Below are 16,092 nucleotides of genomic sequence, written 5' to 3'. Positions count from 1 at the left end.
GGCTTGAACCCAGGTCTCCCTCATTGTAGACAGATGCTTTACCGTTTGAGCCACCAGGGAAGTATATATAATGAAAGATTTCATATATTACTTTACAAGAAATTAATAAAAGTGTTCTGTAGTAATTGACACCCATCCTTTTAAAAGGATGGACTTCCCTTTGGCTCAGATGGTAAAGAATCTGCCTGCAGTGCAGGGGACCTGGGTTTGATCCCTGGGTCAGGAAGATCCCCTGGAGAAGGAGATAGCAATCCACTCCAGTATTCTTGCCTGGAGTATCCCATGGACAGAGGGGTCTGGAGGGCTGAAGTACATGGGGTCACAAAGAGTCAGACATGACTAAGTGATTAACACACACATCCTTTTAAAAAATTAATTTAAACTTAAAAAAAAAAAAAAATGCAGCTGCCCCATTTCTCCCACCACTCTCCTGCATCCTGTAACCTATCTGTTCTCGGTAGCTGTGAGCTCAAATTTCTCACTCTCTTTCTTCCTTCTTCTTTCTTCTTTCTCCCTTCTTCCTCCTCCTTCACATTGCACATGAAAGAGATCATATGAATTTGTCTTTCTCTGACCTACTTATTTCACTTAACGCACGGTGCCCTCGTGGTCCTTCCAATTGTTGCAATTGGCAAGATTTCATTCTTTTTTATGGCTGAATAGTATCCCCCCACCTGTGTGTGTGCGTGTGTGTCTGTGTATACCACGGTTTACTCATCCATTCATCTATTGATGGACAGTTGTTTCCATATCTTGGCTGTTGTAAATAGTGCTTCACGTATGTCTTTTCCAGTTAGTGTTTTCATTTTCTTTGGGTAAATATTCGGATGTGGAATTGCTGGACCATATGGCAGTTTTATTTTTACTTTTTTGAAGTGCCTCCATGCTGTTTTCCATAGTGATTGCACCAATTTGCTTTCCTGCCAACAGTACACAGGGATTCCCTTTTCTTAATTTCCTCATCAACACTTGTTATTTCTAGTCTTTTTGATGATAGCCATTCTAACAAGTGTTAGATGATATTGTATTATGGTTTTGATTTGTATTTGCCTAATGTTGAGCATATTTTCATATACTTGTAGGCCATTTATTTGTCTTCTTTGGAAAAATTTAATCTTCTGACTATTTAAAAATTGGATTATTTGTTCTTTTGATATTGAGTTGTAGGAGTTCTTTTTATATTTTGGACTTTAGTCCTTTATCAATTATGTCATTTGTAATTATCAATAACCTCAGATATGCAGATGATACCACCCTTATGGCAGAAAGTGAAGAGGAACTAAAAAGCCTCTTGATGAAAGTGAAAGTGGAGAGTGAAAAAGTTGGCTTAAAGCTCAACATTCAGAAAACAAAGATCAGGGCATCTGGTCCCATCACTTCATGGGAAATAGATGGGGAAACAGTGGAAACAGTGGCAGATTTTATTTTTTTGGGCTCCAAAGTCACTGCAGATGGTGACTGCAGCCATGAAATTAAAAGATGCTTACTCCTTGGAAGGAAGGTTATGATCAACCTAGATAGCATATTGAAAAGCAGAGACATTACTTTGCCAACAAAGGTCCATCTAGTCAAGGCTATGGTTTTTCCTGTGGTCATGTATGGATGTGAGAGTTGGACTGTGAAGAAGGCTGAGCACTGAAGAATTGATGCTTTTGAACTGTGGTGTTGGAGAAGACTCCTGAGAGTCCCTTGGACTGCAAGGAGATCCAACCAGTCCATTCTGAAGGAGATTAGCCCTGGGTGTTCTTTGGAAGGAATGATGCTAAAGCTGAAGCTCAGTACTTTGGCCACCTCATGTGAAGAGTTGACTCATTGGAAAAGGCTCTGATGCTGGGAGGGACTGGTGGCAGGAGGAGAAGGGGACGACAGAGGATGAGATGGATGGATGGCATCACCGACTTGATGGACATGAGTTTGGGTGAACTCTGGGAGTTGGTGATGGACAGGGAGGCCTGGCGTGCTGCAGTTCACAGGGTTGCAAAGAGTCAGACACAACTGAGCGACTGAACTGAACTGAACCTTTGTTTTTCAGAACTTTTTAGTTTACTGTCTCACTTTATTTTTGCTTTTATTGCTTTTGGTGTCAGATTTTTAAAAATCACCATGACCTATGTCTAGGAGCTTGCCAACTATGTTTTCTTCTGGGAGTTTTATGTTTCAGGCCTTACATTCAAATCTGTAATCTATTTTCAGTTAATTTTGTGTGTGATTTTAGATAGTGGTCCAGCTTCATTCTTTTGCATGTGTCTATCCTATTTTGCAATACCACTTACTGAAGAGACTGTTGTATCCCCATTGTGTATTCTTGGCTTCTTTATCATAAATCAATTGACCATGTATGCATGGGTTTATTTCTGGGCCCTTTTATTCTGTATCATTCTCTTTTCTTTTTTTATGCCAATACCATACCATTTTGATTACTATAACTTTGAAATATGATGCCCATCCTCTTTTGGCTTGGTAGGCTTATATCTCTAAGTCATTCAGTTTGTGTTTATAATGCGTATCTTAAGCCAAGGTGGCAAATTTATCAAGCTTGATTTGTAATAGCAAAATTTTTTACACTTTCCTTAGGTCAACTGCAATTTGTGTTGGGAATAGCTGAACACTATTTTGTAAAAGTGTTTTTGTGGTTCCTTGTGATCAGTTTTTAACAATAGTTGATGATTATTCACTTGTCATTTGTCTGTGATGTGAGAACACTAATTTTTGTGTTTAATTTACGCTGTTATTGACATTGGAACATATTTTATAACATCTGTTTTATTGATTTAAAACAATTTTATGGAGATCCACTTTCTTGGCATAACTAAGCTTTTGGTCAGGACTTGGGTTGGGATTCTTTTCATATACGTCTTAGTGTATTGTGCGTAGTGAGATGTGTTTTAAGGGAGCTTCTTTAATCCAGATTCATTGTGTGTTCTGTTGCTTGATTTTAGAGGAATTTTTTTTTTTTTTAGTAGGAAGTCTATATCCCATACAGGAGGATTATATTTTTAGGGGGCTTTCTTATTGATTATAATTGGTTGTCAACTGGGCTGTGTTTTATATTTTAAAATCTGGTTATCTTGATATAATAGTTAATAATAGCTTTATGATTAAAGTTAAAATAGCTTTATAATTTTTCTGCTGACTTCACGATATAAAAGCCATTGTCTTTGTTCTTGGGTTACTTGCTTCTTCAGGAATTCTTAGATATAATTTTAACAATTGGCTATTCTTTTTTGAACCCTGTTACCCTCTACTGAATCTATATACATGCACACATGTATGTATATTGTTATATATCTAAATATGTGTATATACACACACATATATATTGTATAATGTATGCAGTTTTATTTATTTGTATATGTGTAAATATACAGACTCATTTATGCCTTGATATAACTTTTTGAAAGGTAGGGAATGTGATATGTATATGACTGGTTTTGTACACCTTTCCATTGTTTCAGGTATAAGGTTTAATAGTGGGTATTTTGCTTTGATAAGACACACAAATGATGTCAGTGTTCTCTTGCAAGTAATGTATTATCTCCTTTTTATAGGTCCTTTTGTTCTGCATCACAGCTGCCATGTACATGTTCTTTTTCAGGTATGTTCTATCTATTTACTTTAATAGAAAAAATATTCTTCCTTGGCAAGTTTAAAATCATCTGTATAACTAATATGTTTTCTAAATTATTATTCCCCACAAATGACATGAATTTTTGTTTGATTTGTTTTGTTTTCTGGAGTGGTCAGAGATAAGTCACTGCTTCTTAGTGAAGAGAGAAAGAGAGGGAAGGAAGATGTGATTTTTTTCAGATTATGCTTATAAGTTCATCTTGGAAAGCTGAATATATAAATTAATAGTCCTCAGATCTTGATAAGTGAAATTTTGCTTTTTTGGCCCTCATTTTAAATACTCGTCACTCTCTTTATAAAACAATCAACATTTCAAATTTAAATGAGAGAAAAGTGATGGTAAGGCTTGATCTCAGTCTTTTGCAAAGGTAACCTATCACACAAATCACCGTCTGTAAAACATTAAGTTAGTTTGTGATGTCAAAGTTGTATTTTTCATTGACACTGAGACTCTCAGGAATGTGGGGGAGTGTTAGAATGGCTCAAAATTGTAATGCCAATAAATATGGTGTCTGTCATTGTTGCATAAACAGTATGGAAGTAAGATTTTTGATTAGGAAGATTCCACTCTTTCATTTGAAGTAATACCAGTAATTCCTGTTTGTTTCACTCTTATTATACTCATTTGAATAGACTTCTTTCTTAATTTTTCATGATCTAGGCAGAATTCAATCACAGCAGGAAGTACAAGTCTTTTAAAATTAAAATTTACAATGATTGACAAAGACAGTTATGGATTTTAGTGAGATGTATTTGATAGATATCTTTTTTGTTTAACCTAAATAAGACAGTTCAACCATAGCAGAATGTTTAAACAACTAATTTCCTATTAGAACGTTCTAATAAATATTTGATAAGCATGGTGATATAATTTTAACTTCCTTTGACATTATAAAAATGTTATATGCAAATATAAAATGATGATGTTGCTTTAATTTTTCATGTAAAGGACGGACAGGCTATTAGAAGGAAAAAAAATGGATGAAGTTTTTAAGGTGGGGAGGACTTATTCATAATGGAGTGCATGGTATTTTATGTCGGTTATTAGTGGCTGAGAAATCATTGCAGCTACCTGGGGGCATTTGTGAAATCATATGACCAACTATTTTTAACATACTTTCATATATACTTTACAACTCCTATAGTCGCTTTCTTATATTTTGGTAATTTCGGGGTGTGGTATGGGAGTTGAGAACAATGACTTTCATTTTATCAGTTTCTAAAACCTTAATTGTATTTAGATGCATTATTAGGACAGTGTTACAAGTTCGTGTAGTTTATCTTTATCCTCTGTCTAATCTGAAGATACCTAGTGGGAGAGATGTTAAAAAAAAAGATAAAAACTTAGAAACGTATCTTTTCTTGGCATGCATAGGAGGAAAGTACAATATCAAGTAAAGTTTTTTTTGTTTGTGAGAATTCCTACCAAACCCAGGTTGTTAAGTGAAACAGTCCTTCCCAATATGGCACTTTAAGACAGCATGTTTGATCAACATTTAACATTTCTTAGTCATCAGAAGTCTTTGAGGTTAAAAAAAAATTGCGTTGAATATACTGATAGGGCCCAATGTTAGTCAGGGTCCTAGGATATTGTACTTTGAAAACTGCTGCCATCAAACTAGTATTTTTGGTGTAGAAGGAAAATCAAGCCTATAAATATGTATTTTGGTGCAGAGCTACGGAACCTTTTCCTGTTTCAGTCACAAAGTCTAGGTTAAAAACAACAATTTAAAATACTTTCCAGAAGGCTCAATACAAGGTTTTAGTGCCAAGATAAACATTTTCCATTTTCTGAGGAAAGGGGTTGTTTTTCTCCAAAAAGGAGCACTATCACCAAATTCCTAGTGTTCTTGGCAGAAGTTAGTTTGAATAACTCAACAAAAGAAATTTGGTAAATGGTAAAATAAAACCATTTATAATGTACTGCAACCAAAGAAAACAGTATTATATGTTTGTCTGAACTCTAGCACGTGTTTGGAATGTACAAACAAGTTAGTAGTTAGCAAGTCCAATTGTATTAGAATATTTTGTTTTTGAAATTCAGCTTTATTATAAATACAGATATCTTAGGACTTATTTATTCCATTTATTAACAATTACTTTAATTCTAATTACATAAAATTAGATCAGTAAATATCAAATAATATTGTCCCTATGATTCCATTTATGGTAACCTTTACTAAGAAGAGGATAAGGGAAACATTTTGTGTTAGAAATGAGTCAACTTGTGTTTTTATCCTAACCCATAAATGGGAAAAAGGGAAATGAGACCCCATTTCAATACAGAGAAAATTTGCCAATTTTATGTTTTTTTAAAGAAAGAACTTAGGAAGTAGTTCCATAAGTGTTTTCTTAAAGTGACATAGGATGTGATAGTTACAAAGTGAATTTACTTAAAAAACAACAGAGTGTTCATAGTATTGAAACCATGGTTATTAAAATACGTAGTGAAAATATCACTTTTGCGTAGCTCTTAGTTATTTTATAGGTATAGGTCTTTTCACGTTATCCCATACATGATGATCTCTTTTTATCTTTTTTTTTTTTTTAATTATAAAAGTATGATATCATATTTACAGGAAACTTGGAAAATACAGAAGAGTTACATACATTTCCACTATATATTACAGTTATTTTTTAAGTAGATAAATTAAGATTTTTAGTTGGAGTTTCAATATCAAACTCTCAAAAATTAATAGAATGAATATACAGAAAGGTCGAAGGATATAGTAAGCCTGAAAAACACTGAATCAATTAAACATAATTAAGATTTATACAGCTTTCACACAACAGTAGGCTACAAATTCTATTCAAGTTCCCATAGACTATAAACTAGGAGACACTGGAACATATCCAGGGACATAAAACAAGGTATAAAAATTTCATGGTCTAAAGGTATTGAAGTCATACAGAGTCTGTTCTCTTGTCACTGTGAAATTATGTTAGAAATCAATATCAAAAGGTATTTGAAAATAACCCATATATTTTCAAGCACAATGTGACCTTTACCAAGAAAGATCTTTGATTTAGCCATTGAAAGCCTCAATAAAGTTAGAAGGATGAAAAAACACAGAGGGTGATTGCAGAGAAGGAAGCATTTAAATAAGAATTTAATACCAAAATGAGAAGTTAGTATTAAAGACACTTTAAAAACCCCATCATACATGGTGGTCTTGATTTTTAATTGGTACCCCAGAAATAAAGCTTACATTCAAATGAAATTCTGGGAGCATTTCACAGGTGAGGGTGGAGGGAAGGTACTATGTGAACAGAAAGTTCTAGTCTTGTTCCAGTTCTTAGCCAGTTGGCCATCCAGCTGTCAGTTGATATGAATCAGCGTACAATATTTTAAAGAGTGTTTTGAAAGAAAAAGCCTCGCTATACGGTTCCAGTGGGCATTATTCATAACGACTGTGCCTTTTTTGTTTAAGCATTATATTATTTTGTATGTTATTGTCATAACTTTGCCTGAGAGCATGTCTGTCACTATCAATTCAGACCAAGCACAAGTCGTACTCGAAAAAAAAAAAAAAGAAGTCGTACTTGAAAACTTGATAGACTGTTTTGTCAAAGACTGTTTTGTCAAATGCATCTCTTTAAGGTATTTCTTTACTTCCAAGAGTGTATTTGTGGTTAAAGAAATGTATTTTTTTTTTCAAGTAAAAGGGTTTATCATAATTATTGATTCAGGCTTGCTTAGGATCTTCCCAACAGTCAGTGTGGAGAAAATAAAGAGTTTCTTTTGAACCACTCGCTCTTTCTTGTTTTGAGAAACAAAGGAGAAAATCAACAATAAGACGGACAGTGCAACAAAACTACTATGCTTAATCCTGCTCACAACTTTTAAACGATATTTTACCTGTTTTATTGTCAACAATAGTGATCTGTGTATTAAAAACATTAATATTTTTTTAAAATGAAGTAATCCAATTTCATTTTTCTTTAATTTAAAATTGTATCATAAAGCGTATTATGACAACTTTGATCCCATCTTAGTGAGTACCTAGCTAGAAATTCTTTCCACCTATGCAAAGGCAGCAACAAATCCAACAATTTGTTTAAACATGTAGATTGAACAGCTCAGACTTGTTGTCATAGCAGATAATCTACAGACTATATATGACTGATTCACAGCAGACATATGTTAATCTGCTATAAACATTGGATTTTTAGTTAAAAACCAGTGCAAATTAAAGTTTATTGTGGTTGTGTTTTATACATATTTAGGAACAGTTTTGATGACTGCTATTCCATGAATTTGTGGAGGCCTACTCTGTGAAGGCCAACATTAATAAACTGTAATATTTCATTGGTCTCAACATATGGATGTAGATTCTTTTTTTTTAGAAAGCGACACTATTTATTGATTGGACAACCTACAGTTCTTGAGTGAAAGATGTTTCTGATTGTCCTTGAATCTGTTTACATAAACTTAATATCTTTGAAATAACAACTAGTAAAAACTTTTGATTTGGGTCTTTTGGCCGTTTACTGATTTTTGAAAAACCCTTTAAATATCAGTAAGTTTCTGTATTTTTAAATTATTATTTAAAATGACACAAAAATCCAATCTAGAAAATTATATATGGCATTTGGAGTTTAAGAGTTTCTTTCAGGTTTCGGGGAACTTGTCTTAAATAATTAGATTTTTATTTCAAGGAGATCAGTTCCAGCAATGCTGAGTGAGAGTGAATTAGGGTTTTGAGGGGGCATAGTACCAGATAATGGGAAGACACCAAGGCAGTTATTCAGCAGAGAAATGGTGAGGGCATCATTGATGCTGAGTGAGAGTGAATTAGGGTTTTGATGGGGCATAGTACCAGATAATGGGAAGACACCAAGGCAGTTATTCAGCAGAGAAATGGTGAGGGCATCATTGAAGGTTATGGTCATGACCTGATGAAGAGTAAATTTATCTAAAACAGGAGGAAGAGCAAAACACTGAAAAGTGAGCATTTTAGAAAATGTGTGGAAATTACATACAACTTTTGTAAACACTGAGATTGAGTTGCTTTTAAGACGTTCACATAGGGAAATACAGATATCATTTATTTGGAGTTCATGAGATAAACAGAGGCTATTCTTGATTGTCATACGAGCAGTTTGACTTTGGACAAATTATACAATTTCTGTATACCTCACCTTTTCATTATTAAAAAGTGTAAATTGTTATATGGACCTCATAGGTAGGATTGTGGCCATTACATAAAAAACAATGTCTTTCCAACTTTTTTGGATGTCACTCAAACAAGAACTGTATTTTAAATTGGGACTGTGCATACACACACATAAATTTGCCTGAATAATATATAACCTTACTACATGTAAACGTTTGTATAGTTTCCATTCTAGTTTATTTCATTTATTTTAAAAGCTGTTTTGCCCCAATAATGGATAACTGCTACAGTGTGAAAGACTGCTGGACTAATACATGTGAGCACCTAGCACAGTAATTGTTATTTTAGTAAAAATAGAGTTGAGAAGTGTTTGTTGTTTTTAAACTTAGGGAAGATAGTTAATTAAAATAGAGAATTTGAGGAATGAAACTATATTTACTGTTAATGCTGTAGATATATCCAGTAAGGTAAAGGTTAAAGATGTGTTCGTTTTCCTCTAGCAACCTGGTTGAGAAATTTCAGTGGTGACCTGTTGAGAAATTTCTGTAGTTGAGTTGAAATAATAGATTGAGAAATAAATGTGCCATGTTATATACTTTTAAATACAGTGATATCTGTCAATTATTTCTCAATACAGTAGGGAAACATTTTTCAAATAAAGAAAAGAAAATGGCAGTCCAGTGGTTAGGACTCCAAGCTCTAACTTCTGAGGCCCTGAGGTCAATCCCTTGTTAGAGAACTTAAGATTCCACAAGCTGCACTGCACAACCAAAAAAAAAAAAACGTAAAAAATGTGAGGTGTCGAAGCAGAATGAGTTTGAGAGGAGAAAGCTGGGAAAAATTGTTATAGGATTAAGGGTTTTTCTTTTGTTTTCCTTCTTTATTTATCTATTGAGGTAAGAGAGATGGTGTGTACATGCTCAGTCGCTTCAGTCATGTCTGACGTTTTGCGATCCCATGGACAGTAACCCCACCAGGCTCCTCTGTCCATGGGATTCTCCAGGAAAGAATACTGGAGTGGTTTGCCATGCCCTCCTCCAAGGGATCTTCCCGACCCAGGATCAAACCCACGCCTCTTATATCTCCTGCATTGGCAGGCGGATTCTTTACCATAAGCACCTGCGAAGCCCATCAAGAGAAACTAGATTATGAGAAAGCTTACGTGGATAAAAGAAGATTGCCAAGCAAGAGAGATTGGCACATTGGGGAATGGGAAAAAAAGAGAAGTGGTATAGGATCCAGTCCAAAATGTCTACATACATGGCTAGATTGTGAAACCGACTTATCTGAGAGATATCACGATAAACAACCAACCAGGAGGAAACTGAAGCTCTGTTTGAAGGCTTCACACAGTTTAAGTGAAAGAGGACTGATAGATATAAATAATAGGAAATAGAAAAATCTAGTGCTTTTTATGGCTTCCTGAATTCATTGTCATTCCTGAAAGATAAATTAGTTAGTGAGTCGACATGGACTTGTGAAACCAGTGTTCCTCAAAAGATACATTCAGGTGAAACAAGGTACTAACTAATTGGAAAATAAAACCAGTCAGCTTAGCAAAAAATACAAAACCTGTCTTATGAACAGAGACAGTATGGAGAATGTTGCTTTCTTCAAAGCAAATAGAAAACATGGGTTCATAAACGTTGTGAATCACTTCCTCTGAGAATGCAAAGCTTATGACTGTTATCTGACTTGATTTTTGGGAGGAGAAAATTATTCTCCCTCTTCAGTGAATGGCCTCCATCTGTGGATGAAAGTTGTGGCAAGTCTATTTTCACTTTTTGCCTGTTAGCCTCTGAGATACCCATGCCTAGATAAAGAAACTGCTCAAAAAATTTTAACATACATAAATGTTTATTGACTTTGTTAGAAGGCAAGCGGTAATAGCAAATGGAGAAATGGTGTGAACTGAAAATGCAGGTACTAAAGTAAGGACTTAATGGGACACAATCAGGTCAGAAGTGGTCAGTTGCCTTTCAAAAACTTGTTGCAACTTTATTTTCATGAGTACAAATGACATTTCTTACTGATCATAGAAAGTTCTTAGACTGGACTTTGCTGATACAAGCACTCAGATTGGAAGCGATTAAGTTTTACCTGCTTGTTTTACCAGTTATAAGGAGCGCTGCAATTCACTGTTGTCTTCATGCCTGGCTCTTTGTTTCCAGTATTTTCTACTGGAGTTTTCCTCGAGCTAATGAAGGGGTACTCTAGGATAGCAGCGTTGGTTAAACGCATGAACTCTGGAGCCAGACGGTGTCAGTTCAGACCCCCAGTCCATCTAAGTTCTTTGTGATCATGGATCAGTTGCTCAGCCTCTCTGGGCCTCAGGTTTTTCATCTTAAAGTGGTGATAATAACAATGCTTACCTCATGGGCTTACTGGGAGTATTAAATGACTGCCACACTGTAAACTCTCAGTAAATGTTAGCTATATTTATTATTTAATTCTGAACTATAAAGATTATATATTGTATAATTCCATCAATAGGAAATGTCCAGAATAGGCAAATCCAAAGATAGAAAGTAGATTTGTGTTGCCTGTGGCTAGGGGACTTATGGGGAATGACTACTAATTGGTATTTCCTTTTTATGGTGCTAAAAATATTCTAAAAGTAATTATGATAATGGCGACACAATTCTGTGCATATATTAATAACTCATTGAATGATACCCTTTGAATAGTGAGTTGTATGCTAATTTTATCAATTAAGCTATTATTTGAAAAAATCTGACTTGGAAATAGATCTTTGTTGCACAGTGGCATGGTGTTTCTCATGTGAAAAGCATTGCTTTCCTCCGGGTGTCACCTCTCAGGGATGTTACTGCTTTTGTGGGCACATAGGCATGTACTGAGAGAGAGCATCAGGAGACTTGTCTTGTTCCAAGGTGTACCTTAGGGAGGAGTGCTCCCATGGAGGATGACGGACCCGTGCACCGCAAAGCTTGCCACCTCTCTTTCCAGAATTGTCAGAACTGCAGTTTAAAATATGCATATTCTTAGTTCTGAGACCCTTTAGAATTAGACAGGTAGCAATGAGGAAGCTACAGTGGAAGCCGCAGACATGTATGAGATCATTATTACAACACTGTCCTAATAAGGCTGAAATTTGCCTTTGGTACTTATGAGTTTGGGTGTTTTTCTACTTGGTTGTTATTCAGTCGCTCAGTTGTGTCCAACTCTTTGCAACCCCATGAACTATGGCATGCCAGGCCTCCCTGTCCCTCACCATCTCCCAGAGTTTGCCCAGGTTTATCTCCACTGCATCGGTGATGCCATCCAGCCATCTCATCTACTGATGCCATCTTCTCCTTCTGCCCTCAATCCTTCCCAGATAGTGTCTTTTCTAATGAGTCGGCTGTTTGCATCAGGTGACCAAAATATTGGAGCTTCAGCTTCAGTGCCAGTCCTTCCAATGAGTATTCAGGGTTTCCTTTAGGATTGACTGGTTTGATCTCCTTGCTGTCCAAAGCACTTTTACTTGGTAGTAACATCTGGGGATCAGTCCTGGGTGTTCATTGGAGGGACTGATGCTGAAGCTGAAATCCAATATTTTGGCCACCTCATGCAAAGAGTTGACTCATTGGAAAAGACCCTGATCCTGGGAGGAATTGGGGGCAGGAGGAGAAGGGGACGACAGAGGATGAAATGGCTGGATGGCATCACCGACTCGGTGGACGTGAGTTTGAGTGAACTCTGGGAGTTGGTGATGGACAGGGAGGCCTGGTGTGCTGTGATTCATGGGGTCACAAAGAGCTGGACACGACTGAGCGACTGAACAAAACTGAACTGAACACTGCAAGAGTACAGTTTTTAAAAAGTCTTATAAGATTGCCAATGAAGACTGATTTCAGAAATATATGCAGAAGTATAATAACAAACATGCTTATTGATTGGAGGAAAACAAAATTGGAGAATGGAAATAAATTTATTTGCCTGAAATGTTTCGGCTTTTAGTGAATATATTCTGAAGTGTAAGTCTGATGCATTACTGCTTATCAAAATAAAACGTCATACATCACCAGAATATTTAAAGTGATCACCAGAATGCACTTTAAATATCTATGAAGTCCACTGCTAATACATTCCATTTTAGTTTGAATGGAAATTATATTTACAATCTTTGAAAATACAAATTATCACATCCCAACCTGATTATATTTTGGGTATATATTTCATAGATTATATTTGATTACATATTGATATTGATGATATTTTAAAGAAGAATTTTGCTGTATTTTCTGTTTATTTTGGGGGTGGTGTTTCAAAATCACTGCTCTTGACATAGAAAATTATTGAAATGAGTAGCAGGGCGTAGAAGTAAATTGAAATATTTGTATAATATCATATCGTATTTTTCCTCTTTCATGATCTATTGTAGATGTTTCTTAAAACAAAATCACAGATAGTGAAAACTGGGAATATTTGGATTTATTCCAGTCTGTATCCTTACAGCTTCAAATAACACATCCATGTATGGAGACTGCTTTTCATGCTACGCTAGTTCAGTGACAGCTTATTGGGACATCACAGCTGTCATGAGCTGAAATTCACAGTAAAACAATATTTTTCTACCATTATCAATTTTCAGCACAGATTCTGTTTCAATGTGTGACTGAGTCACTGAACCAGGAAGGTGTTTACTTGCAAGGTGAGCTAGTGGAAATGGGAGAAGCTTTTAAGTTCTAAAATTTCAGCCAGAGGCTTCCCTAGAGGAAGGAAAAAGTGGGTCTCCCCCTGTTTTGTATCCTCTTGTCAATCACAGAGCCCCTTTGTCCTGGTGGGGCCTTGCTGGTGACTGAGCGCTGGCTGGTTTGTCGTGTTCCTGTCGTCCTAAAATGCAGAGTAAAAGAACATAGCCTTGGGTCCTCAGGCCTTAGAGGGTAAGTTGCTTGTTACCGTCCAGGACCTGTGAGTTCCAGCTGCCCTGAAATGCTTTCTGAAGTGATTTGTTCACTGAAATGGAGTATGTAATTCTTACGGTTTTTGAGCTCCTTAGGCATGTTCAGAGGAAGAATGATATTCAGAGTTACATGATGGAGAGCAATTGAGCTTATCTTGTCTGATTTCTTCTATCACATAAGTATCAAGCTCTAGTATCAGAATCATAATTGCTATCTTGACTTCTGTTTCTTCCTTGAGTGTTAAAAAATGCCTTTTGGATTGGATCATTCCAAATTCTTATATTTTAGATGAGCCTTCCTTGCAGGGGGTCATTATAAGATATTTTCCGGGATTCTTAAGAAAGATGAGACTCACCTCATCATGTAAAATCACCAGCAGTTATCTCCTGGTATGAATCATGTTTCTACTGGTGTGAATCATGTAGGGAGATTCATTACAGTTGGCCAATCCTATGGAAATTACCTGGGACCTAACAATTTAAGCGGAGAAGGCAATGGCACCCCACTCCAGTACTCTTGCCTGGAAAATCCCATGGACGGAGGAGCCTGGTAGGCTGCAGTCCATGGGGTCGCGAAGAGTCGGAAACGACTGAGCGACTTCACTTTCACTTTTCACTTTCCTGCATTGGAGAAGGAAATGGCAACCCACTCCAGTGTTCTTGCCTGGAGAGTCCCAGGGATGGGGAAGCCTGGTGGGCTGCTGTCTATGTGGTTGCACAGAGTCGGACACGACTGAAGTGACTTAGCAGCAGCAGCAACAATTTAAACATCATTCAAGTTTTTGATCACTTAATTGAAGTTATTATCTCTGCCTTTGGGATTTTAGCTTACCTCTCTTATAGCCTTCTATTACATTTTATTATTAGAAGAATTGTGTGAATGAGAGGGACCTGGACTAATGTGGCTTTCACCTTGAAAGAATATAGGCCTCAAAAATTTGTTGCTTTTTTATTATTATTTGGAAAAGCAGAAATAGTACCTATAAGGATGGGAAAGAAAGGTTTTGTTATCAAATATTTCTTTTACTGATTCTGAAGCACGTACTTGTTAAAGTTCAAGGGACATGAACTGTTACAAATGTAAATGTAAACTGTCACAAGTCACAACTGTAAGGGCTGTAAGTGAAAGTGAAAGCCACTCAGTTGTGTCCGACTCTTTGCGACTCCATGGACTATACAGTCCTTGGAATTCTCCAGGCCAGAATACTGGAGTGGGTCGCCTTTCCCTTCTCCAGGGGATTGTCCCAACCCAGGGATTGAACCCAGGTCTCCTTCACTGGGGGCGGATTCTTTACCAACTGAGCTATCAGGGAAGCCCCAACGGCTATAAAGGAGTTCTCAAACTTCACTGTGCATACAGATCGTTTGGGGAATCTTATTAAAAATGCAGATTATGATTCAGCAGATCTGAGCTGGGGTGTTAGCGCCTGCATTTCTTAGCTCCCAGGTGATGCCAGGGCTGCTAGCACTGGGGTCACATTCTGAGTTGCAACGCTGTTAAGTCACATCAAGAAATAAACGATAAAAATCTCCCTTAAAATCTGTAACTGAAAAAGAATCTGAATATTTAATCCCTCTGCCTCTCCTTTTAAAAAAAATTATTTAAAAAATGTTTCTGGTTGCCCTGAGTCTTTGTTGGCGTGTGTGGGCTTTCTGTAGTTGCAGCGAGCAGGGGCCACTCTCAGTTGCAGCTTCTCTTTGCAGGGACTTCTCTTATTGCTGAGCACAAGCTCTAGGCGCTCAGGCTCAGTGGCTGTGGTGCGCGGGCTGAATTGCTTCGGAGCATGTGGAATCTTCCTGGCCTGGAATCAGACCCCTGTTCCCTGCATTGACAGGCTGATTCTTATCCACTACACCACCAGAGAAGTCCCTCTCTTCTTCTCTTATACACCAGTTTTAGTGGTTCATAGCATGTAGAGTCAGAACGTTTCCCCCAAATATCCCACAGTCTCTAATAAAAGGGAATAGGCTTACCCTGAAGTCCTTTCCTCAGTTGAAATAGAAAACAGTTCTTCATAGAATCACTTTAGGTGCCTAAAGATTATGAGGTTTCCTTTTCTCTGTCTTAACTTTCTTCTCAGCATCAACTTCTTCTAGCACTTTAATACGTAGTTTACTTTTTCATCCCAATTTTAACTGCAAATTATCTACGTAGGGTAAAAATGATGAGTCTGTTATTCAGTAGGTGAGTTGATGAGAGACTTTTCTGATCTAAAACTTAACACGTCTCCTCTGTTTTTAAAGAATGTGTTAATTGTGCAAGTAATACGCTACTAAGTTCTTTCAAAAACTTCAGATAGCATCAAAGTGTATAGTAAAACGTGAAAGTTCTTCCCCCTTTATCCAACTGCCTCTTCCTGCTTCTTATTTCATTTGAAACCATCTTAACATTTTGGCATATATCCTGCCAGAATTTTTTTAATACAAATCTATGGCTCTATT

General features: G+C 36.5%; 1 protein-coding gene across 2 annotated transcripts in view; it reads left to right on the top strand.

Annotated features, from left to right (window-relative positions):
- TMEM135 (transmembrane protein 135) overlaps positions 1-16,092 on the top strand; it is a 289,014-nt gene that overhangs the window by 212,087 nt on the left and 60,835 nt on the right. For both annotated transcript variants that reach the window (XM_070365068.1, XM_070365067.1), the window contains one exon: positions 3,549-3,595. In XM_070365068.1, the coding sequence (XP_070221169.1) occupies positions 3,549-3,595 (47 nt within the window). The remainder of the gene's footprint in view (positions 1-3,548; positions 3,596-16,092) is intronic.

Source organism: Bos mutus, chromosome 29 (genome assembly GCF_027580195.1).
Source record: "Bos mutus isolate GX-2022 chromosome 29, NWIPB_WYAK_1.1, whole genome shotgun sequence".
NCBI lineage: Eukaryota > Metazoa > Chordata > Mammalia > Artiodactyla > Bovidae > Bos > Bos mutus.
The sequence above is the reverse complement of the archived record's forward strand: the minus strand, read 5'-3'. Positions and strand labels throughout refer to the sequence as shown.